At 43.6% G+C, this 26,986-nt stretch overlaps 1 protein-coding gene across 10 annotated transcripts in view; it reads right to left on the bottom strand.

Moving 5' to 3' along the window:
• LOC139577361 (protein RUFY3-like) overlaps positions 1-26,986 on the bottom strand; it is a 102,223-nt gene that overhangs the window by 33,375 nt on the left and 41,862 nt on the right. For 5 of the 10 annotated variants that reach the window (XM_071404422.1, XM_071404426.1, XM_071404420.1 and 2 more), the window contains 4 exons: positions 21,102-21,199; positions 9,389-9,508; positions 9,065-9,197; positions 8,860-8,936 (listed from right to left, as the gene is read on the bottom strand). In XM_071404422.1, coding sequence (XP_071260523.1) covers positions 8,860-8,936; positions 9,065-9,197; positions 9,389-9,508; positions 21,102-21,199 — 428 coding nt within the window. Of the gene's footprint in view, positions 1-8,610; positions 8,937-9,064; positions 9,198-9,388; positions 9,509-16,783; positions 17,342-21,101; positions 21,200-26,986 lie in introns of those variants that run through there. The other 5 variants (XM_071404427.1, XM_071404424.1, XR_011675261.1 and 2 more) reach the window with 4 other exon arrangements.

The raw sequence follows: 26,986 nt of genomic DNA, 5'->3' as shown, positions 1-26,986 counted from the left end.
AAAACAGTTAAAACACTGGCTCTATAGAATGAGAGAGTTAACACAGTTAAAACACTGGCTCTATAGAATGAGAGAGTTAAAACAGTTAACACACTGGCTCTATAGAATGAGAGAGTTAACACACTGGCTCTATAGAATGAGAGAGTTAAAACAGTTAACACACTGGCTCTATAGAATGAGAGAGTTAAAACAGTTAACACACTGGCTCTATAGAATGAGAGAGTTAAAACAGTTAACACACTGGCTCTATAGAATGAGAGAGTTAACACAGTTAACACACTGGCTCTATAGAATGAGAGAGTTAAAACAGTTAACACACTGGCTCTATAGAATGAGAGAGTTAACACACTGGCTCTATAGAATGAGAGAGTTAACACACTGGCTCTATAGAATGAGAGCGTTAACACACTGGCTCTATAGAATGAGAGAGTTAAAACAGTTAACACACTGACTCTATAGAATGAGAGAGTTAACACAGTGGCTCTATAGAATGAGAGCGTTAACACACTGGCTCTATAGAATGAGAGAGTTAAAACAGTTAACACACTGGCTCTATAGAATGAGAGCGTTAACACACTGGCTCTATAGAATGAGAGAGTTAAAACAGTTAACACACTGGCTCTATAGAACGAGAGAGTTAACACACTGACTCTATAGAATGAGAGAGTTAACACACTGGCTCTATAGAATGAGAGAGTTAAAACAGTTAACACACTGGCTCTATAGAACGAGAGAGTTAACACACTGACTCTATAGAATGAGAGAGTTAACACACTGGCTTTATAGAATGAGAGAGTTAACACACTGGCTCTATAGAATGAGAGAGTTAACACAGTTAACACACTGGCTCTATAGAATGAGAGAGTTAACACACTGGCTCTATAGAATGAGAGAGTTAAAACAGTTAACACACTGGCTCTATAGAATGAGAGAGTTAAAACAGTTAACACACTGGCTCTATAGAATGAGAGAGTTAACACACTGGCTCTATAGAATGAGAGAGTTAACACACTGGCTCTATAGAATGAGAGAGTTAACACACTGGCTCTATAGAATGAGAGAGTTAAAACAGTTAACACACTGGCTCTATAGAATGAGAGAGTTAAAACACTGGCTCTATAGAATGAGAGAGTTAACACACTGGCTCTATAGAATGAGAGAGTTAAAACAGTTAACACACTGGCTCTATAGAATGAGAGAGTTAACACAGTTAACACACTGGCTCTATAGAATGAGAGAGTTAACACACTGGCTCTATAGAATGAGAGAGTTAAAACAGTTAACACACTGGCTCTATAGAATGAGAGAGTTAACACACTGGCTCTATAGAATGAGAGAGTTAACACACTGGCTCTATAGAATGAGAGAGTTAAAACAGTTAACACACTGGCTCTATAGAATGAGAGAGTTAAAACAGTTAACACACTGGCTCTATAGAATGAGAGAGTTAACACACTGGCTCTATAGAATGAGAGAGTTAACACACTGGCTCTATAGAATGAGAGAGTTAAAACACTGGCTCTATAGAATGAGAGAGTTAACACAGTTAACACACTGGCTCTATAGAATGAGAGAGTTAACACACTGGCTCTATAGAATGAGAGAGTTAAAACAGTTAACACACTGGCTCTATAGAATGAGAGAGTTAAAACAGTTAACACACTGGCTCTATAGAATGAGAGAGTTAAAACACTGGCTCTATAGAATGAGAGAGTTAACACACTGGCTCTATAGAATGAGAGAGTTAAAACACTGGCTCTATAGAATGAGAGAGTTAAAACAGTTAACACACTGGCTCTATAGAATGAGAGAGTTAAAACAGTTAACACACTGGCTCTATAGAATGAGAGAGTTAAAACAGTTAACACACTGGCTCTATAGAATGAGAGAGTTAACACACTGGCTCTATAGAATGAGAGAGTTAAAACACTGGCTCTATAGAATTAGAGAGTTAACACACTGGCTCTATAGAATGAGAGAGTTAAAACAGTTAACACACTGGCTCTATAGAATGAGAGAGTTAACACACTGGCTCTATAGAATGAGAGAGTTAACACACTGGCTCTATAGAATGAGAGAGTTAACACACTGGCTCTATAGAATGAGAGAGTTAACACACTGGCTCTATAGAATGAGAGAGTTAAAACACTGGCTCTATAGAATGAGAGAGTTAACACACTGGCTCTATAGAATGAGAGAGTTAAAACAGTTAACACACTGACTCTATAGAATGAGAGAGTTAACACACTGGCTCTATAGAATGAGAGAGTTAAAACACTGGCTCTATAGAATTAGAGAGTTAACACACTGGCTCTATAGAATGAGAGAGTTAAAACAGTTAACACACTGGCTCTATAGAATGAGAGAGTTAACACACTGGCTCTATAGAATGAGAGAGTTAACACACTGGCTCTATAGAATGAGAGAGTTAACACACTGGCTCTATAGAATGAGAGAGTTAACACACTGGCTCTATAGAATGAGAGAGTTAAAACACTGGCTCTATAGAATGAGAGAGTTAACACACTGGCTCTATAGAATGAGAGAGTTAAAACAGTTAACACACTGGCTCTATAGAATGAGAGAGTTAACACAGTTAACACACTGGCTCTATAGAATGAGAGAGTTAAAACAGTTAACACACTGGCTCTATAGAATGAGAGAGTTAAAACACTGGCTCTATAGAATGAGAGAGTTAACACACTGGCTCTATAGAATGAGAGAGTTAACACAGTTAACACACTGGCTCTATAGAATGAGAGAGTTAAAACAGTTAACACACTGACTCTATAGAATGAGAGAGTTAACACACTGGCTCTATAGAATGAGAGAGTTAAAACAGTTAACACACTGGCTCTATAGAATGAGAGAGTTAACACACTGGCTCTATAGAATGAGAGAGTTAACACACTGGCTCTATAGAATGAGAGAGTTAAAACAGTTAACACACTGGCTCTATAGAATGAGAGAGTTAACACACTGGCTCTATAGAATGAGAGAGTTAACACACTGGCTCTATAGAATGAGAGAGTTAAAACAGTTAACACACTGGCTCTATAGAATGAGAGAGTTAACACACTGGCTCTATAGAATGAGAGAGTTAACACACTGGCTCTATAGAATGAGAGAGTTAAAACACTGGCTCTATAGAATGAGAGAGTTAAAACAGTTAACACACTGGCTCTATAGAATGAGAGAGTTAACACACTGGCTCTATAGAATGAGAGAGTTAAAACAGTTAACACACTGGCTCTATAGAATGAGAGAGTTAAAACACTGGCTCTATAGAATGAGAGAGTTAAAACAGTTAACACACTGGCTCTATAGAATGAGAGAGTTAAAACAGTTAACACACTGGCTCTATAGAATGAGAGAGTTAACACACTGGCTCTATAGAATGAGAGAGTTAACACACTGGCTCTATAGAATGAGAGAGTTAACACAGTTAACACACTGGCTCTATAGAATGAGAGAGTTAACACACTGGCTCTATAGAATGAGAGAGTTAAAACAGTTAAAACACTGGCTCTATAGAATGAGAGAGTTAACACAGTTAAAACACTGGCTCTATAGAATGAGAGAGTTAAAACAGTTAACACACTGGCTCTATAGAATGAGAGAGTTAACACACTGGCTCTATAGAATGAGAGAGTTAAAACAGTTAACACACTGGCTCTATAGAATGAGAGAGTTAAAACAGTTAACACACTGGCTCTATAGAATGAGAGAGTTAAAACAGTTAACACACTGGCTCTATAGAATGAGAGAGTTAACACAGTTAACACACTGGCTCTATAGAATGAGAGAGTTAAAACAGTTAACACACTGGCTCTATAGAATGAGAGAGTTAACACACTGGCTCTATAGAATGAGAGAGTTAACACACTGGCTCTATAGAATGAGAGCGTTAACACACTGGCTCTATAGAATGAGAGAGTTAAAACAGTTAACACACTGACTCTATAGAATGAGAGAGTTAACACAGTGGCTCTATAGAATGAGAGCGTTAACACACTGGCTCTATAGAATGAGAGAGTTAAAACAGTTAACACACTGGCTCTATAGAATGAGAGCGTTAACACACTGGCTCTATAGAATGAGAGAGTTAAAACAGTTAACACACTGGCTCTATAGAACGAGAGAGTTAACACACTGACTCTATAGAATGAGAGAGTTAACACACTGGCTCTATAGAATGAGAGAGTTAAAACAGTTAACACACTGGCTCTATAGAACGAGAGAGTTAACACACTGACTCTATAGAATGAGAGAGTTAACACACTGGCTTTATAGAATGAGAGAGTTAACACACTGGCTCTATAGAATGAGAGAGTTAACACAGTTAACACACTGGCTCTATAGAATGAGAGAGTTAACACACTGGCTCTATAGAATGAGAGAGTTAAAACAGTTAACACACTGGCTCTATAGAATGAGAGAGTTAAAACAGTTAACACACTGGCTCTATAGAATGAGAGAGTTAACACACTGGCTCTATAGAATGAGAGAGTTAACACACTGGCTCTATAGAATGAGAGAGTTAACACACTGGCTCTATAGAATGAGAGAGTTAAAACAGTTAACACACTGGCTCTATAGAATGAGAGAGTTAAAACACTGGCTCTATAGAATGAGAGAGTTAACACAGTTAACACACTGGCTCTATAGAATGAGAGAGTTAACACACTGGCTCTATAGAATGAGAGAGTTAAAACAGTTAACACACTGGCTCTATAGAATGAGAGAGTTAACACAGTTAACACACTGGCTCTATAGAATGAGAGAGTTAACACACTGGCTCTATAGAATGAGAGAGTTAAAACAGTTAACACACTGGCTCTATAGAATGAGAGAGTTAACACACTGGCTCTATAGAATGAGAGAGTTAACACACTGGCTCTATAGAATGAGAGAGTTAAAACAGTTAACACACTGGCTCTATAGAATGAGAGAGTTAAAACAGTTAACACACTGGCTCTATAGAATGAGAGAGTTAAAACAGTTAACACACTGGCTCTATAGAATGAGAGAGTTAAAACACTGGCTCTATAGAATGAGAGAGTTAAAACAGTTAACACACTGGCTCTATAGAATGAGAGAGTTAACACACTGGCTCTATAGAATGAGAGAGTTAACACACTGGCTCTATAGAATGAGAGAGTTAAAACAGTTAACACACTGGCTCTATAGAATGAGAGAGTTAAAACAGTTAACACACTGGCTCTATAGAATGAGAGAGTTAACACACTGGCTCTATAGAATGAGAGAGTTAACACACTGGCTCTATAGAATGAGAGAGTTAACACACTGGCTCTATAGAATGAGAGAGTTAAAACAGTTAACACACTGGCTCTATAGAATGAGAGAGTTAAAACAGTTAACACACTGGCTCTATAGAATGAGAGAGTTAACACACTGGCTCTATAGAATGAGAGAGTTAACACACTGGCTCTATAGAATGAGAGAGTTAAAACAGTTAAAACACTGGCTCTATAGAATGAGAGAGTTAAAACAGTTAACACACTGGCTCTATAGAATGAGAGAGTTAACACACTGGCTCTATAGAATGAGAGAGTTAAAACAGTTAACACACTGGCTCTATAGAATGAGAGAGTTAAAACAGTTAACACACTGGCTCTATAGAATGAGAGAGTTAAAACAGTTAACACACTGGCTCTATAGAATGAGAGAGTTAACACAGTTAACACACTGGCTCTATAGAATGAGAGAGTTAACACACTGGCTCTATAGAATGAGAGAGTTAAAACAGTTAACACACTGGCTCTATAGAATGAGAGAGTTAAAACAGTTAACACACTGGCTCTATAGAATGAGAGAGTTAACACACTGGCTCTATAGAATGAGAGAGTTAACACACTGGCTCTATAGAATGAGAGAGTTAACACACTGGCTCTATAGAATGAGAGAGTTAAAACACTGGCTCTATAGAATGAGAGAGTTAAAACAGTTAACACACTGGCTCTATAGAATGAGAGAGTTAACACACTGGCTCTATAGAATGAGAGAGTTAAAACACTGGCTCTATAGAATGAGAGTTAAAACAGTTAACACACTGGCTCTATAGAATGAGAGAGTTAACACACTGGCTCTATAGAATGAGAGAGTTAAAACAGTTAAAACACTGACTCTATAGAATGAGAGAGTTAACACACTGGCTCTATAGAATGAGAGAGTTAACACACTGGCTCTATAGAATGAGAGAGTTAAAACAGTTAACACACTGGCTCTATAGAATGAGAGAGTTAACACACTGGCTCTATAGAATGAGAGAGTTAAAACAGTTAAAACACTGGCTCAATAGAATGAGAGAGTTAAAAAAGAAGGATTTAAGGTAGAACTTATTTTTAGTAACCAGTTGAGACATAAAGACATGGATTATTCTAGGGGAGCCCAGGGGTGTATAGATCCTATGTAGATGTATAGATCTGAGTATAGATCCTATGTAGATGTATAGATCTATGTAGATGTATTAATCTGAGTATAGATCCTATGTAGATGTATAGATCTGAGTATAGATCCTATGTAGATGTATAACACTGAGTATAGATCCTATGTCAATCAATTTTCAATCAATTTTATTTTATATAGCCCTTCGTACATCAGCTAATATCTCGAAGTGCTGTACAGACACCCAGCCTAAAACCCCAAACAGCTAGTGATGCAGGTGTAGAAGCACGTAGATGTATAACACTGAGTATAGATCCTATGTAGATGTATAGATCCTATGTAGATGTATAGATCCTATGTAGATGTATAACACTGAGTATAGATCCTATGTAGATGTATAACACTGAGTATAGATCCTATGCAGATGTATAGATCCTATGTAGATGTATTCATCTGAGTATAGATCCTATGTAGATGTATAGATCTGAGTATAGATCATATGTAGATGTATAGATCCTATGTAGATGTATAGATCTGAGTATAGATCCTATGTAGATGTATAGATCATATGTAGATGTATTAATCTGAGTATAGATCATATGTAGATGTATAGATCCTATGTAGATGTATAGATCCTATGTAGATGTATAGATCTGAGTATAGATCCTATGTAGATGTATAGATCATATGTAGATGTATAGATCTGAGTATAGATCCTATGTAGATGTATAGATCCTATGTAGATGTATAGATCTGAGTATAGATCCTATGTAGATGTATAGATCTGAGTATAGATCATATGTAGATGTATAGATCATATGTAGATGTATAGATCTGAGTATAGATCTATGTAGATGTATAACACTGAGTATAGATCCTATGTAGATGTATAGATCTGAGTATAGATCATATGTAGATGTATAGATCATATGTAGATGTATAGATCTGAGTATAGATCATATGTAGATGTATAGATCCTATGTAGATGTATAACACTGAGTATAGATCCTATGTAGATGTATAGATCATATGTAGATGTATAGATCTGAGTATAGATCCTATGTAGATGTATAGATCTGAGTATAGATCCTATGTAGATGTATAGATCTGAGTATAGATCCTATGTAGATGTATAGATCTGAGTATAGATCCTATGTAGATGTATAGATCTATGTAGATGTATAACACTGAGTATAGATCCTATGTAGATGTATAGATCTGAGTATAGATCATATGTAGATGTATAGATCATATGTTGATGTATAGATCTGAGTATAGATCCTATGTAGATGTATATATCCTATGTAGATGTATAACACTGAGTATAGATCCTATGTAGATGTATAGATCATATGTAGATGTATAGATCTGAGTATAGATCCTATGTAGATGTATAGATCCTATGTAGATGTATAACACTGAGTATAGATCCTATGTAGATGTATAGATCTGAGTATAGATCCTATGTAGATGTATAGATCCTATGTAGATGTATTAATCTGAGTATAGATCCTATGTAGATGTATAGATCATATGTAGATGTATAGATCCTATGTAGATGTATTAATCTGAGTATAGATCCTATGTAGATGTATAGATCCTATGTAGATGTATAGATCTGAGTATAGATCCTATGTAGATGTATAGATCTGAGTATACATCCTATGTAGATGTATAGATCATATGTAGATGTATAGATCTGAGTATAGATCCTATGTAGATGTATAGATCATATGTAGATGTATAGATCTGAGTATAGATCCTATGTAGATGTATAGATCCTATGTAGATGTATAGATCTATGTAGATGTATAGATCCTATGTAGATGTATAAATCTGAGTATAGATCCTATGTAGATGTATAGATCTGAGTATAGATCCTATGTAGATGTATAGATCATATGTAGATCTATTAATCTGAGTATAGATCATATGTAGATGTATAGATCTGAGTATAGATCATATGTAGATGTATAGATCCTATGTAGATGTATAGATCTGAGTATAGATCCTATGTAGATGTATAGATCTATGTAGATGTATAACACTGAGTATAGATCCTATGTAGATGTATAGATCTGAGTATAGATCCTATGTAGATGTATAGATCCTATGTAGATCTATTAATCTGAGTATAGATCCTATGTAGATGTATTAAGACTTTTACACTGATTAAACTGTTATTTAGCAATGCAATGATACTTTTACACTGATTAAACTTTTATTTAGCAATGCAATGAGACTTTTACACTGATTAAACTTTTATTTAGCAAGGCAATGAGACTTTTACACTGATTAAACTTTTATTTAGCAATGCAATGAGACTTTTACACTGATTAAACTTTTATTTAGCAAGGCAATGAGACTTTTACACTGATTAACAGGACTAAACTTTACTCAACCGTGCACTAATACATTGTACAAGTTAAACCTAACTAAACCGTTACCTACATGTTCGACCCTGGACTGCTCGTGTCATCTACCACAGTACATAGTTGATGATTCTCCTTCTTCACTGCCTCCAGTTCCTATAACAAACATCATTATTAGTGTGGGGGACTTTGAACATGTTCAGACGAGCTTGAAAACATGATTGTTCAAGATGTTTTTTACAGTTTAAATTCCATGTGAAGGAGCTAGGAGCAGGGTGCTGTACCTTCCGGATGTCGCCCAGGTGTTTCAGGTCTCTCTGGGGGGCTGAGGTCATCTTCTCCCCAGACACAGGGTCTATGTACTGGCTACCTCCACCACCACCCCTCCCTCTCCTCAGCTCCAGCTCCAAACATGACCTGACACCACACACAATAAGAGTTGCTATAGCGATAGCCTGGAGGATACAGAACTGCACACACAATAAGAGTTGCTATAGCGATAGCCTGGAGGATACAGAACAGCACACACAATAAGAGTTGCTATAGCGATAGCCTGGAGGATACAGAACAGCAGAGTGGGCCAGTCTTGTGTCACCCCCCTTAGTTACCTGTGTTTCCTGAGCTGTTCCACCTCCAGCTGTAGAGCGTCCATCTTGTCTCCAAACTCCTGTTTGAACATTCTGTTGTCCTCCCCTGCCTGGTCCCTCTCCGTCTCCGCCTGACGGGATCTGAACCGGGGGGGGGATGGGGGGGGATGAAAACTACAGAAGACTTGAATGAACTAAAGATAAAATGAAAAGTAAAGGACAGGGAGAGACCTTTTTTTCAACAGAAGATAAACAGGGAAAACAAAGCTAGGATGAACATAAAAAGAACGACAGACGCTTCCCTCCAATCATCCAGGAGAACGACAGACGCTCCCCTCCAATCATCCAGGAGAACGACAGACGCTCCCCTCCAATCATCCAGGAGAACGACAGACGCTCCCCTCCAATCATCCAGGAGAACGACAGACGCTCCCCTTCCAATCATCCAGGAGAACGACAGACGCTCCCCTCCAATCATCCAGGAGAACGACAGACGCTCCTCTCCAATCATCCAGGAGAACGACAGACGCTCCCCTCCAATCATCCAGGAGAAGCAGACCAGTAGAAGAAGTTTGATTTAATCGTTTTTATTATGCTAGTATTGACTACAGGTGACGTCCACAGACAGGTCATGTCATTTAGCCTTGCTATGCTGACCTGGACTGACCCTTCACATTTTCAGTAAAAAGCATCTAGACATTATCTCCCATTTCTTTTAAACTAGCAATTGGTTTTCAACAGTGGAGATTTAATAAAACTTGCAGTCTGTCTCTGACATTTGCAACACTGTTTCAATATTGAAATTCCATCTCCAGCTGTCCCATTGTAATGAAAGTGTAGGGGTCGGGCCTCAGCCAGTCCAAGTCATGAATCAGCTGTCCCATTGTAATGAAAGTGTAGGGGTCGGGACTCAGCCAGTCCAAGTCATGAATCAGCTGTCCCATTGTAATGAAAGTGTAGGGGTCGGGACTCAGCCAGTCCAAGTCATGAATCAGCTGTCCCATTGTAATGAAAGTGTAGGGGTCGGGACTCAGCCAGTCCAAGTCATGAATCAGCTGTCCCATTGTAATGAAAGTGTAGGGGTCGGGACTCAGCCAGTCCAAGTCATGAATCAGCTGTCCCATTGTAATGAAAGTGTAGGGGTCGGGACTCAGCCAGTCCAAGTCATGAATCAGCTGTCCCATTGTAATGAAAGTGTAGGGGTCGGGACTCAGCCAGTCCAAGTCATGAATCAGCTGTCCCATTGTAATGAAAGTGTAGGGGTCGGGCCTCAGCCAGTCCAAGTCATGAATCAGCTGTCCCATTGTAATGAAAGTGTAGGGGTCGGGCCTCAGCCAGTCCAAGTCATGAATCAGCTGTCCCATTGTAATGAAAGTGTAGGGGTCGGGCCTCAGCCAGTCCAAGTCATGAATCAGCTGTCCCATTGTAATGAAAGTGTAGGGGTTGGGACTCAGCCAGTCCAAGTCATGAATCAGCCGTCCCATTGTAATGAAAGTGTAGGGGTCGGGACTCAGCCAGTCCAAGTCATGAATCAGCTGTCCCATTGTAATGAAAGTGTAGGGGTCGGGCCTCAGCCAGTCCAAGTCATGAATCAGCTGTCCCATTGTAATGAAAGTGTAGGGGTCGGGCCTCAGCCAGTCCAAGTCATGAATCAGCTGTCCCATTGTAATGAAAGTGTAGGGGTCGGGCCTCAGCCAGTCCAAGTCATGAATCAGCTGTCCCATTGTAATGAAAGTGTAGGGGTCGGGCCTCAGCCAGTCCAAGTCATGAATCAGCTGTCCCATTGTAATGAAAGTGTAGGGGTCGGGCCTCAGCCAGTCCAAGTCATGAATCAGCTGTCCCATTGTAATGAAAGTGTAGGGGTTGGGACTCAGCCAGTCCAAGTCATGAATCAGCCGTCCCATTGTAATGAAAGTGTAGGGGTCGGGACTCAGCCAGTCCAAGTCATGAATCAGCTGTCCCATTGTAATGAAAGTGTAGGGGTCGGGCCTCAGCCAGTCCAAGTCATGAATCAGCTGTCCCATTGTAATGAAAGTGTAGGGGTCGGGCCTCAGCCAGTCCAAGTCATGAATCAGCTGTCCCATTGTAATGAAAGTGTAGGGGTTGGGACTCAGCCAGTCCAAGTCATGAATCAGCCGTCCCATTGTAATGAAAGTGTAGGGGTCGGGACTCAGCCAGTCCAAGTCATGAATCAGCTGTCCCATTGTAATGAAAGTGTAGGGTCGGCTGCCAGAAGTCATGAATCAGCTGTCCCATTGTAATGAAAGTGTAGGGGTCGGGCCTCAGCCAGTCCAAGTCATGAATCAGCTGTCCCATTGTAATGAAAGTGTAGGGGTCGGGCCTCAGCCAGTCCAAGTCATGAATCAGCTGTCCCATTGTAATGAAAGTGTAGGGGTCGGGCCTCAGCCAGTCCAAGTCATGAATCAGCTGTCCCATTGTAATGAAAGTGTAGGGGTCGGGCCTCAGCCAGTCCAAGTCATGAATCAGCTGTCCCATTGTAATGAAAGTGTAGGGGTCGGGCCTCAGCCAGTCCAAGTCATGAATCAGCTGTCCCATTGTAATGAAAGTGTAGGGGTTGGGACTCAGCCAGTCCAAGTCATGAATCAGCCGTCCCATTGTAATGAAAGTGTAGGGGTCGGGACTCAGCCAGTCCAAGTCATGAATCAGCCGTCCCATTGTAATGAAAGTGTAGGGGTCGGGACTCAGCCAGTCCAAGTCATGAATCAGCTGTCCCATTGTAATGAAAGTGTAGGGGTCGGGCCTCAGCCAGTCCAAGTCATGAATCAGCTGTCCCATTGTAATGAAAGTGTAGGGGTCGGGCCTCAGCCAGTCCAAGTCATGAATCAGCTGTCCCATTGTAATGAAAGTGTAGGGTTCGGGCCTCAGCCAGTCCAAGTCATGAATCAGCTGTCCCATTGTAATGAAAGTGTAGGGGTTGGGACTCAGCCAGTCCAAGTCATGAATCAGCCGTCCCATTGTAATGAAAGTGTAGGGGTCGGGACTCAGCCAGTCCAAGTCATGAATCAGCTGTCCCATTGTAATGAAAGTGTAGGGGTCGGGCCTCAGCCAGTCCAAGTCATGAATCAGCTGTCCCATTGTAATGAAAGTGTAGGGGTCAGGCCTCAGCCAGTCCAAGTCATGAATCAGCTGTCCCATTGTAATGAAAGTGTAGGGGTCGGGCCTCAGCCAGTCCAAGTCATGAATCAGCTGTCCCATTGTAATGAAAGTGTAGGGGTCGGGCCTCAGCCAGTCCAAGTCATGAATCAGCTGTCCCATTGTAATGAAAGTGTAGGGGTCGGGACTCAGCCAGTCCAAGTCATGAATCAGCTGTCCCATTGTAATGAAAGTGTAGGGGTCGGGACTCAGCCAGTCCAAGTCATGAATCAGCTGTCCCATTGTAATGAAAGTGTAGGGGTCGGGACTCAGCCAGTCCAAGTCATGAATCAGCTGTCCCATTGTAATGAAAGTGTAGGGGTCGGGACTCAGCCAGTCCAAGTCATGAATCAGCTGTCCCATTGTAATGAAAGTGTAGGGGTCGGGACTCAGCCAGTCCAAGTCATGAATCAGCTGTCCCATTGTAATGAAAGTGTAGGGGTCGGGCCTCAGCCAGTCCAAGTCATGAATCAGCTGTCCCATTGTAATGAAAGTGTAGGGGTCGGGCCTCAGCCAGTCCAAGTCATGAATCAGCTGTCCCATTGTAATGAAAGTGTAGGGGTTGGGACTCAGCCAGTCCAAGTCATGAATCAGCCGTCCCATTGTAATGAAAGTGTAGGGGTCGGGCCTCAGTCAGTCCAAGTCATGAATCAGCTGTCCCATTGTAATGAAAGTGTAGGGGTCGGGCCTCAGCCAGTCCAAGTCATGAATCAGCCGTCCCATTGTAATGAAAGTGTAGGGGTTGGGACTCAGCCAGTCCAAGTCATGAATCAGCTGTCCCATTGTAATGAAAGTGTAGGGGTCGGGACTCAGCCAGTCCAAGTCATGAATCAGCTGTCCCATTGTAATGAAAGTGTAGGGGTTGGGACTCAGCCAGTCCAAGTCATGAATCAGCCGTCCCATTGTAATGAAAGTGTAGGGGTCGGGACTCAGCCAGTCCAAGTCATGAATCAGCTGTCCCATTGTAATGAAAGTGTAGGGGTTGGGACTCAGCCAGTCCAAGTCATGAATCAGCCGTCCCATTGTAATGAAAGTGTAGGGGTCGGGCCTCAGTCAGTCCAAGTCATGAATCAGCTGTCCCATTGTAATGAAAGTGTAGGGGTCGGGCCTCAGCCAGTCCAAGTCATGAATCAGCCGTCCCATTGTAATGAAAGTGTAGGGGTTGGGACTCAGCCAGTCCAAGTCATGAATCAGCCGTCCCATTGTAATGAAAGTGTAGGGGTTGGGACTCAGCCAGTCCAAGTCATGAATCAGCTGTCCCATTGTAATGAAAGTGTAGGGGTCGGGCCTCAGCCAGTCCAAGTCATGAATCAGCCGTCCCATTGTAATGAAAGTGTAGGGGTCGGGCCTCAGTCAGTCCAAGTCATGAATCAGCCGTCCCATTGTAATGAAAGTGTAGGGGTCGGGACTCAGCCAGTCCAAGTCATGAATCAGCCGTCCCATTGTAATGAAAGTGTAGGGGTCGGGCCTCAGTCAGTCCAAGTCATGAATCAGCTGTCCCATTGTAATGAAAGTGTAGGGGTCGGGCCTCAGTCAGTCCAAGTCATGAATCCGCATAATTCTTATGGATATATACAAACAAATGTTAATATAAAAAGGGTGAAACGAAGTGCAGCTAGTTCGCAGTCTTTCTAGCTTCAGTTTGAAGTGATTATGTTAGCTGTGTTGTTGGCTCCTCTGAACAACAGTGTCCTGACGAGTGAGCACATTTTCCTTGCCAGGCGAAATCACGCTTCTTTTGCTCATTCTTATGAATGTATCCAAATAAATGTCACTAGAAAACAGCTTAAACAAATGCAAATACAACTACTTTGCTGTTATTCTGGCTGCACTTTTTGACGTGACTGTAAGTTAGCCGTAGTTGGCTAGCTAGCAAGCATGGGATAAGAACGTTACCTGCCAGTATGGCAATGGAACATTTAGAACGAATGACTGGGTCGCGTCCATAGATACAGAACAAAAAGACTGAATGACTGGGTCAGTCTGCAGTCTGTCTCTGACATTTGCAACATTGTTTCAATATTGAAATTCCATCTGGTAACCGAACCAATAGAACGAACGACCAGCCGGCTTGGGTAGCAACCCGAGATTTGTGTAAAGACTATATCTTCTGGAAAGATGAAGCGGTATGAATACATTTATCCAAATAAAGCTAATGAAAATGTCAATCATTATTTGAATATGTTGGTAGCCTGTTGTATAAAAGTGCCTGAGAAGCCCGTGTTTGGAGGATATATGGACACGGTTTGCCTCAACTTCCTCTCAGGCCTAACAACACCCGTGCCAATATGTCCTCCAAACACGGGCTTCTCAGGCATTATCAATTAACGGTGCAGGAGGCCAGAGAGAGGGCTGCTCAGTGGCTGGTTAAGCACGTATGTCTGTAGGGCTGGTCTAAGGACAGGCTGTACGTAGCATTGGGCTGGTCTAAGGACAGGCTGTACGTAGCATTGGGCTGGTCTAAGGACAGGCTGTACGTAGCATTGGGCTAGTCTAAGGACCTACGGTATGCCACTGTAGGGGGCGTCTGGGTGTGTTGATATACAAGAAATACCAGCATCTATTTAGATTTTTCAGAACAGTAACCTCTCTTACTAAAATGGCATCCCAAACCTCTTATCAGGGAACATTCATTACAACTGTGTTTCTGATATATATATTAACACAGAAAGATGTAGTACTGTGAGTGGAGTTACCCTGCACTGCTAGTCCAACAGAAAGAGAGTCTCTATCTGGCGCCCTCTAGCCTGTCTCAGTACAACAGAAAGATAGTCTCTATCTGGCGCCCTCTACTCAGTCCAACAGAAAGATAGTCTCTATCTGGCGCCCTCTACTCAGTCCAACAGAAAGATAGTCTCTATCTGGCGCCCTCTAGCCTGTCTCAGTACAACAGAAAGATAGTCTCTATCTGGCGCCCTCTAGCCTGTCTCAGTACAACAGAAAGAGAGTCTCTATCTGGCGCCCTCTAGCCTGTCTCAGTCCAACAGAAAGATAGTCTCTATCTGGCGCCCTCTAGCCTGTCTCAGTACAACAGAAAGATAGTCTCTATCTGGCGCCCTCTAGCCTGTCTCAGTACAACAGAAAGATAGTCTCTATCTGGCGTCCTCTAGCCTGTCTCAGTACAACAGAAAGATAGTCTATCTGGCGCCCTGTAGCCTGTCTCAGTCCAACAGAAAGATAGTCTATCTGGCGCCCTGTAGCCTGTCTCAGTCCAACAGAAAGATAGTCTCTATCTGGCGCCCTCTAGCCTGTCTCAGTCCAACAGAACGATAGTCTCTATCTGGCGCCCTCTAGCCTGTCTCAGTCCAACAGAAAGATAGTCTCTATCTGGCGTCCTCTAGCCTGTCTCAGTCCAACAGAAAGATAGTCTCTATCTGGCGCCCTCTAGCCTGTCTCAGTACAACAGATAGATAGTCTCTATCTGGCGTCCTCTAGCCTGTCTCAGTCCAACAGAAAGATAGTCTCTATCTGGCGCCCTCTAGCCTGTCTCAGTCCAACAGAAAGATAGTCTCTATCTGGCGTCCTCTAGCCTGTCTCAGTCCAACAGAAAGATAGTCTCTATCTGGCGCCCTCTAGCCTGTCTCAGTCCAACAGAAAGATAGTCTCTATCTGGCGCCCTCTAGCCTGTCTCAGTCCAACAGAAAGATAGTCTCTATCTGGCGCCCTCTAGCCTGTCTCAGTCCAACAGAAAGATAGAGACTATCTTTCTGTTGGACTGAGACAGGCTAGAGGGCGCCAGATAGACTATCTTTCTGTTGTACTGAGACAGGCTAGAGGGCGCCAGATAGACTATCTTTCTGTTGGACTGAGACAGGCTAGAGGCCGCCAGATAGAGACTATCTTTCTGTTGGACTGACAGGCTAGAGGGCGCCAGATAGAGCCTATCTTTCTGTTGGACTGAGACAGTCTCTATCTGGCGTCCTCTAGCCTATCTTTCTGTTGGACTGAGACAGGCTAGAGGACGCCAGATAGAGACTATCTTTCTGTTGGACTGAGACAGGCTAGAGGGCGCCAGATAGAGACTATCTTTCTGTTGGACTGAGACAGGCTAGAGGGCGCCAGATAGAGACTATCTTTCTGTTGGACTGAGACAGGCTAGAGGACGCCAGATAGAGACTATCTTTCTGTTGTACTGAGACAGGCTAGAGGGCGCCAGATAGAGACTATCTTTCTGTTGGACTGAGACAGGCTAGAGGGCGCCAGATAGAGACTATCTTTCTGTTGGACTGAGACAGGCTAGAGGACGCCAGATAGAGACTGTCTCAGTCCAACAGAAAGATAGGCTCTATCTGGCGCCCTCTAGCCTGTCAGTCCAACAGAAAGATAGTCTCTATCTGGCGGCCTCTAGCCTGTCTCAGTCCAACAGAAAGATAGTCTCTATCTGGCGCCCTCTAGCCTGTCTCAGTACAACAGAAAGATAGTCTATCTGGCGCCCTCTAGCCTGTCTCAGTCCAACAGAAAGATAGTCTCTATCTGGCGCCCTCTAGCCTGTCTCAGTCCATGCTGCTAATCAAAGTAATGCTGTCGGGAAAGCTGTTTAAGGAGAGTTTAGTTTTAGGAAACAAAAGATTGTTTAACAGTTAGAAATGAAAGGTTTAACCGCAACAGATATAATATCAAAATAAATACCCTAGTTTAGTCATTTCTATATTATGCAAAGGTTGGTCTTATGTTTCGATTGGGAATCACATTTCTGAAACTATGATGTGGGTGTCATTGTGGGGAGCGAAGGGGAAGAGAGGAGAGTCCTATAGTTGCTTCTGAAGCAGTTTCCCTGCGTTGGAACTCAAGCTTCTGGCCTGCTTCACACAGTCTTTCTCACTGAGAGGAAGAGAACCAAGAAATGAAAGAAATGAAATAAATGAAGAAATGGAGAGATAGAAGGACAGAAAGAAGAAGAAGAGGAAGACAGTAGTTATTGCAGGGAAAGTATCTTGCTGTAACTCCCTATGAAGAGAAACTTATTGTGAAACACATTGGTCTGAGCTTTATTAGACAGACCTGATAAACACATTGGACTGAGGTTTATTAGACAGACTAGACCTGATAAACACACTGGACTGAGGTTTATTAGACAGACTAGACCTGATAAACACATTGGACTGAGGTTTATTAGACAGACTAGACCTGATAAACACACTGGACTGAGGTTTATTAGACAGACTAGACCTGATAAACACACTGGACTGAGGTTTATTAGACAGACTAGACCTGATAAACACACTGGACTGAGGTTTATTAGACAGACAAGACCTGATAAACACATTGGACTGAGGTTTATTAGACAGACTAGACCTGATAAACACATTGGTCTGAGGTTTATTAGACAGACTAGACCTGATAAACACATTGGTCTGAGGTTTATTAGACAGACTAGACCTGATAAACACACTGGACTGAGGTTTATTAGACAGACTAGACCTGATAAACACACTGGACTGAGGTTTATTAGACAGACTAGACCTGATAAACACACTGGTCTGAGGTTTATTAGACAGACTAGACCTGATAAACACATTGGACTGAGGTTTATTAGACAGACTAGACCTGATAAACACATTGGACTGAGGTTTATTAGACAGACTAGACCTGATAAACACACTGGACTGAGGTTTATTAGACAGACTAGACCTGATAAACACACTGGACTGAGGTTTATTAGACAGACTAGACCTGATAAACACACTGGACTGAGGTTTATTAGACAGACTAGACCTGATAAACACACTGGACTGAGGTTTATTAGACAGACTAGACCTGATAAACACATTGGACTGAGGTTTATTAGACAGACTAGACCTGATAAACACATTGGACTGAGGTTTATTAGACAGACTAGACCTGATAAACACATTGGACTGAGGTTTATTAGACAGACTAGACCTGATAAACACATTGGACTGAGGTTTATTAGACAGACTAGACCTGATAAACACACTGGACTGAGGTTTATTAGACAGACTAGACCTGATAAACACACTGGACTGAGGTTTATTAGACAGACTAGACCTGATAAACACACTGGACTGAGGTTTATTAGACAGACTAGACCTGATAAACACACTGGACTGAGGTTTATTAGACAGACTAGACCTGATAAACACACTGGACTGAGGTTTATTAGACAGACTAGACCTGATAAACACACTGGACTGAGGTTTATTAGACAGACTAGACCTGATAAACACACTGGACTGAGGTTTATTAGACAGACTAGACCTGATAAACACATTGGACTGAGGTTTATTAGACAGACTAGACCTGATAAACACACTGGACTGAGGTTTATTAGACAGACTAGACCTGATAAACACACTGGACTGAGGTTTATTAGACAGACTAGACCTGATAAACACATTGGACTGAGGTTTATTAGACAGACTAGACCTGATAAACACACTGGACTGAGGTTTATTAGACAGACTAGACCTGATAAACACACTGGACTGAGGTTTATTAGACAGACTAGACCTGATAAACACACTGGACTGAGGTTTATTAGACAGACTAGACCTGATAAACACACTGGACTGAGGTTTATTAGACAGACTAGACCTGATAAACACACTGGACTGAGGTTTATTAGACAGACTAGACCTGATAAACACACTGGACTGAGGTTTATTAGACAGACTAGACCTGATAAACACACTGGTCTGAGGTTTATTAGACAGACTAGACCTGATAAACACACTGGACTGAGGTTTATTAGACAGACTAGACCTGATAAACACATTGGACTGAGGTTTATTAGACAGACTAGACCTGATAAACACACTGGTCTGAGGTTTATTAGACAGACTAGACCTGATAAACACACTGGTCTGAGGTTTATTAGACAGACTAGACCTGATAAACACATTGGACTGAGGTTGTCAAGAGCTCTGTTTCAGTGGGATCTAAAACAGAACACAGCCAGAAAGCCTAATTCACTCAGGGCCGGTTCCTGGGACTCAGATAAAAGATTAAGACTGACAACAAAGCATAAAAAATTAGATGAAGAATCCCAATGACAGAGCTGCTTTTAAGTCCTGGAAAGCAGTTCTGAATGCTTGGTAAACTCATGCGTCCTGTTCTAATCTACTGTGGAAGTGCGGTTTATTGATGTGTATAGACAGGTTAGCTTTACAACGTCCGGTAAACGATGCGCACACTTCAATGGGGCAGAAGTGTGTGTGTTGTTGTGATTCTGGGCAGTCAGATAACTAGCAACAATGACAGGAAGCTGCCATGTGAGGAATCGTAGGTGGCTCGTTTCATCTTGTTCTTGATACCATGTCTTGTTTTGACAGGATGTCACGTCTATGCTAATATGGCCAAAATCTGCTAGGTAGCAAACCAACTAGCAAACCAACAACTGTAACGATGTATTTTAGGGACAAGTGCTCATTGTGCAAATGTATTTATGTTTTTAACAAACATTGGCGGCGAAACAGTTTACATGTTGTCAACAATCTAACCCTGTCTGTTTGGCGCACGCGTCTGTTTTGTTGCTAAACAACGAACCTATCTATAGGCTACGCCCCGATGAAATTCCTAGTCAGACCCATAGTCACTTCCTGGTTTACGTGGATATAGGAAGAAAGAATGTCGCCGACGAACAGGGCTGCCGTGCTTCTAGCTCCCAGGAAACATTGCAGTATTTTTTATGTGTTATTTCTTACATTATTAGCCCAGAATGTTTTTTTTGTATTACATACAGCCGGGAAGAACTTTAGGATATCAGAGCGGTATCACTGTTTTATAGTCCCTCCCTCCTACCAGGCTGTTTATAGTCCCTCCCTTCTACCAGGCTGTTTTATAGTCCCTCCTTCCTACCAGGCTGTTTATAGTCCCTCCCTCCTACCAGGCTGTTTTATAGTCCCTCCCTCCTACCAGGCTGTTTATAGTCCCTCCCTCCTACCAGGCTGTTTTATAGTCCCTCCCTCCTACCAGGCTGTTTTATAGTCCCTCCCTCCTACCAGGCTGTTTATAGTCCCTCCCTCCTACCAGGCTGTTTATAGTCCCTCCCTCCTACCAGGCTGTTTATAGTCCCTCCCTCCTACCAGGCTGTTTATAGTCCCTCCCTCCTACCAGGCTGTTTTATAGTCCCTCCCTCCTACCAGGCTGTTTTATAGTCCCTCCCTCCTACCAGGCTGTTTATAGTCCCTCCCTCCTACCAGTCTGTTTACAGTCCCTCCCTCCTACCAGGCTGTTTATAGTCCCTCCCTCCTACCAGGCTGTTTATAGTCCCTCCCTCCTACCAGGCTGTTTTATAGTCCCTCCCTCCTACCAGGCTGTTTACAGTCCCTCCCTCCTACCAGGCTGTTTATAGTCCCTCCCTCCTACCAGGCTGTTTATAGTCCCTCCCTCCTACCAGGCTGTTTTATAGTCCCTCCCTCCTACCAGGCTGTTTATAGTCCCTCCCTCCTACCAGGCTGTTTATAGTCCCTCCCTCCTACCAGGCTGTTTACAGTCCCTCCCTCCTACCAGGCTGTTTATAGTCCCTCCCTCCTACCAGGCTGTTTATAGTCCCTCCCTCCTACCAGGCTGTTTATAGTCCCTCCCTCCTACCAGGCTGTTTATAGTCCCTCCTTCCTACCTGCTCTCCAGCTGTTTTATAGTTCCAGCCATCTGATTAGTCTTCTCCTCCAGGCGACTGATGACCTCACTCTTCTGCTTGGCGCCCGCCTCCAAGTTCTGTGGACACATATCAAACCACGACCCTTTAGCTGTGTGAGCGCGCACGTGTGTTTAAAGCTATTTACTGTCAAATGCACTAGTACAGTAAAATGCCTGTCTTGCTTGTACTACTACCTACCATCACCACCACCACTACTACCACCACCACCACTACTACTACCACTACCACCACCACTACCACTACTACCATCACCATCACTACTACTACCATCACCACCATCACTACTACTACTACTACTACCATCACCACCACCACTACTACTACCATCACCACTACTACTACCATCACCACCACTACTACTACTACCACCACCACTACTACTACTACCACCACCACTACCACTACTACTACCACCACCACTACTACTACCATCACCACTACTACTACTACTACCACCACCACTACTACTACCATCACCACTACTACTACTACTACCACCACCACTACTACTACCATCACCACTACTACTACTACTACCACCACCACTACTACTACCATCACCACTACTACTACTACTACCACCACCACTACTACTACCATCACCACTACTACTACTACTACCACCACCACTACTACTACCATCACCACTACTACTACTACTACCACCACCACTACTACTACCATCACCACTACTACTACTACTACCACCACCACTACTACTACCATCACCACTACTACTACTACTACCACCACCACTACTACTACCATCACCACCACTACTACTACTACCACCACCATCACCACTACTACTACCACCACCACCACTACTACTACCATCACCACCACTACTACTACTACCACCACCATCACCACTACTACTACCACCACCACCACTACTACTACCATCACCACCACTACTACTACTACTACCACCACCACTACCACTACTACCATCACCACCACTACCACCACCACTACTACCACTACCACCACCATCACCACTACTACTACCACCACCACCACTACTACTACCATCACCACCACTACTACTACCATCACCACCACTACTACTACTACTACCACCACCACTACCACTACTACCATCACCACCACTACTACTACCATCACCACCATCACTACTACTACTACCACCACCACTACTACTACTACCACTACCACCACCATCACCACTACTACTACTACCACTACCACCACCACTACCACTACCATCACCACCACTACTACTACCATCACCACCATCACTACTACTACTACCACCACCACTACCACTACCATCACCACCACTACTACTACCATCACCACCATCACTACTACTACTACTACCACCACCACTACTACTACTACCACCACCACTACTACTACTACCATCACCACCACTACTACTACCATCACCACCATCACTACTACTACTACTACTACCATCACCACCACCACCACTACTACTACTACTACTACCACCACTACTACTACCATCACCACCATCACTACTACTACCATCACCACCACCACTACTACTACTACTACTACCATCACCACCACCACTACTACTACTACTACTACCACCACTACTACTACTACCATCACCATCACCACCACCACTACTACTACTACTACTACCATCACCACCACCACTACTACTACTACTACTACCACCACTACTACTACTACCACCACCACTACTACTACTACCATCACCACCACTACTACAACCATCACCACCACCACTACTACTACTACCAGCACCACCACTACTACTACTACCATCACCACCACCACTACTACTACTACCATCACCACCACCACTACTACTACTACTACCATCACCACCACTACTACTACTACTACCACCATCACCACCACCACTACTACCACTACCACCACCACCACCACTACTACTACTACCACCACCACTACCACTACCATCACCACCACTACTACTACCATCACCACCATCACTACTACTACTACTACCACCACCACTACTACTACTACCACCACCACTACTACTACTACCATCACCACCACTACTACTACCATCACCACCATCACTACTACTACTACTACTACCATCACCACCACCACTACTACTACTACTACTACCACCACTACTACTACTACCATCACCATCACCACCACCACTACTACTACTACTACTACCATCACCACCACCACTACTACTACTACTACTACCACCACTACTACTACTACCACCACCACTACTACTACTACCATCACCACCACTACTACAACCATCACCACCACCACTACTACTACTACCAGCACCACCACTACTACTACTACCAGCACCACCACCAATACTACTACTACCATCACCACCACCACTACTACTACCACCATCACCACTACTACTACCACCATCACCACCACCACTACTACTACCACCATCACCACTACTACCACCACCACCACAACTACTACTACCAGCACCACTACTACTACTACCAGCACTACTACTACCACCACCACCACCACCACCACCACCACCACTACTACTACTACCAGCACCACCACTACTACTACCATCACCACTACCACCACCACTACTACTACCACCACCACCACCACCACTACTACCATCACCACCACCACCACCACCACTACTACCATCACCACTACCACCACCACTACTACTACCACCACCACCACTACCACCACCACCACCACCACTACTACCATCACCACCACCACCACCACTACTACTACCAGCACCACTACTACTACTACCAGCACTACTACTACTACTACTACCACTACCAGCGCTACTACTATTACCAGCACCACTACTACTACCATCACCACCACCACCACCACCACCACTACTACTACCACTACCATCACCACCACCACCACTACCACTACTACCATCACCACCACCACTACTACTACTACTACCATCACCACCACCACTACTACTACTACTACCATCACCACCACCACTACTACTACTACTACCATCACCACCACCACTACTACTACTACTACCATCACCACCACCACTACTACTACTACTACCATCACCACTACTACTACTACCATCACCACCACCACTACTACTACTACCAGCACCACCACCACTACTACTACTACCATCACCACCACCACCACTACTACCATCATCACCACTACTACTACTACTACCACTACCATCATCACCACTACTACTACTACCAGCACCACCACCACCACTACTACCATCACCACCACCACTACTACTACTACCATCACCACCACCACTACTACTACTACCATCACCACCACTACTACTACTACCAGCACCACCACAACTACCATCACCACCACCACTACTACTACTACTACCATCACCACTACTACTACTACCATCACCACCACCACTACTACTACTACCAGCACCACCACCACTACTACTACTACCATCACCACCACCACCACTACCATCATCACCACTACTACTACTACCACTACCATCATCACCACTACTACTACTACCAGCACCACCACCACCACTACTACCATCACCACCACCACTACTACTACTACCATCACCACCACCACTACTACTACTACCATCACCACGACCACCACCACCACTACTACTACTACCATCACCACCACCACTACTACTACTACCATCACCACGACCACCACCACCACTACTACTACTACCATCACCACCACTACTACTACTACCAGCACCACCACCACAACTACTACTACCATCACCACCACCACTACTACTACTACTACCATCACCACCACCACTACTACTACTACTACCACCACCACTACTACTACTACCATCACCACCACCACTACTACTACTACCATCACCACGACCACCACCACCACTACTACTACTACCAGCACCACCACCACAACTACTACTACCATCACCACCACCACAACTACTACTACCATCACCACCACCACCACTACTACTACTACCATCACCACTACTACTACTACCATCACCACTACTACTACTACCATCACCACTACTACTACTACCATCAACACCACCACCACTACTACCACTACCATCACCACCACTACTACTACTACCATCACCACCACCACCACCACCACTGCTACCATCACCACCACCACTACTACCATCACCAGCACAACCACTACCACTACTACCATCACTACTACTACTACCAGCACCACCACAACTACTACTACCATCACCACCACCACTACTACTACTACCAGCACCAGCACCACCACCACTACTACTACTACCATCACCACCACCACTACTACTACTACCATCACCACCACCACCACCACCACTACTACTACTACTACCACTACCATCACCACCACTACTACTACTACCAGCACCACCACCACCACCACCACTACTACCACTATCACTATGATACTGGAGGGGCAGAGGAGTCAAGTCACTATGATACTAGAGGGGTAGAGGAGTCAAGTCACTATGATACTGGAGGGGCAGAGGAGTCAAGTCACTATGATACTGGAGGGGTAGAGTCAAGTCACTATGATACTAGAGGGGTAGAGGAGTCAAGTCATTATGATACTGGAGGGGCAGAGGAGTCAAGTCACTATGATACTAGAGGGGTAGAGGAGTCAAGTCACTATGATACTGGAGGGGCAGAGGAGTCAAGTCACTATGATACTAGAGGGGCAGAGGAGTCAAGTCACTATGATACTGGAGGGGCAGAGGAGTCAAGTCACTATGATACTGGAGGGGCAGAGGAGTCAAGTCACTATGATACTGGAGGGGCAGAGGAGTCAAGTCACTATGATACTGGAGGGGCAGAGGAGTCAAGTCACTATGATACTGGAGGGGCAGAGGAGTCAAGTCACTATGATACTGGAGGGGCAGAGGAGTCAAGTCACTATGATACTGGAGGGGCAGAGGAGTCAAGTCACTATGATACTGGAGGGGCAGAGGAGTCAAGTCACTATGATACTGGAGGGGCAGAGGAGTCAAGTCACTGTGATACTGGAGGGGCAGAGGAGTCAAGTCACTATGATACTGGAGGGGGAGAGGAGTCAAGTCACTATGATACTAGAGGGGTAGAGGAGTCAAGTCACTATGATACTGGAGGGGCAGAGGAGTCAAGTCACTATGATACTAGAGAGGTAGATGAGTCAAGTCACTATGATACTGGAGGGGCAGAGGAGTCAAGTCACTATGATACTGGAGGGGCAGAGGAGTCAAGTCACTATGATACTAGAGGGGTAGAGGAGTCAAGTCACTATGATACTGGAGGGGCAGAGGAGTCAAGTCACTATGATACTAGAGAGGTAGATGAGTCAAGTCACTATGATACTGGAGGGGCAGAGGAGTCAAGTCACTATGATACTAGAGAGGTAGATGAGTCAAGTCACTATGATACTGGAGGGGCAGAGGAGTCAAGTCACTATGATACTGGAGGGGCAGAGGAGTCAAGTCACTATGATACTAGAGGGGCAGAGGAGTCAAGTCATTATGATACTGGAGAGGTAGAGGATCAAGTCATTATGATACTGGAGGGGCAGAGGAGTCAAGTCACTGGTCACTATGATACTGGAGGGGCAGAGGAGTCAAGTCACTATGATACCGGAGGGGCAGAGGAGTCAAGTCACTATGATACTGGAGGGGCAGAGGAGTCAAGTCACTATGATACCAGAGAGGTAGAGGAGTCAAGTCACTATGATACTGGAGGGGCAGAGGAGTCAAGTCACTATGATACTAGAGGGGCAGAGGAGTCAAGTCATTATGATACTGGAGAGGTAGAGGAGTCAAGTCATTATGATACTGGAGGGGTAGAGGAGTCAAGTCACTGGTCACTATGATACTGGAG

The sequence above is a fragment of the Salvelinus alpinus genome, chromosome 5, assembly GCF_045679555.1.
Source record: "Salvelinus alpinus chromosome 5, SLU_Salpinus.1, whole genome shotgun sequence".
NCBI classification, from domain to species: Eukaryota; Metazoa; Chordata; class Actinopteri; order Salmoniformes; family Salmonidae; genus Salvelinus; species Salvelinus alpinus.
Note: the sequence above shows the minus strand (reverse complement) of the source record. Positions and strands in the feature narration are given on the sequence as shown.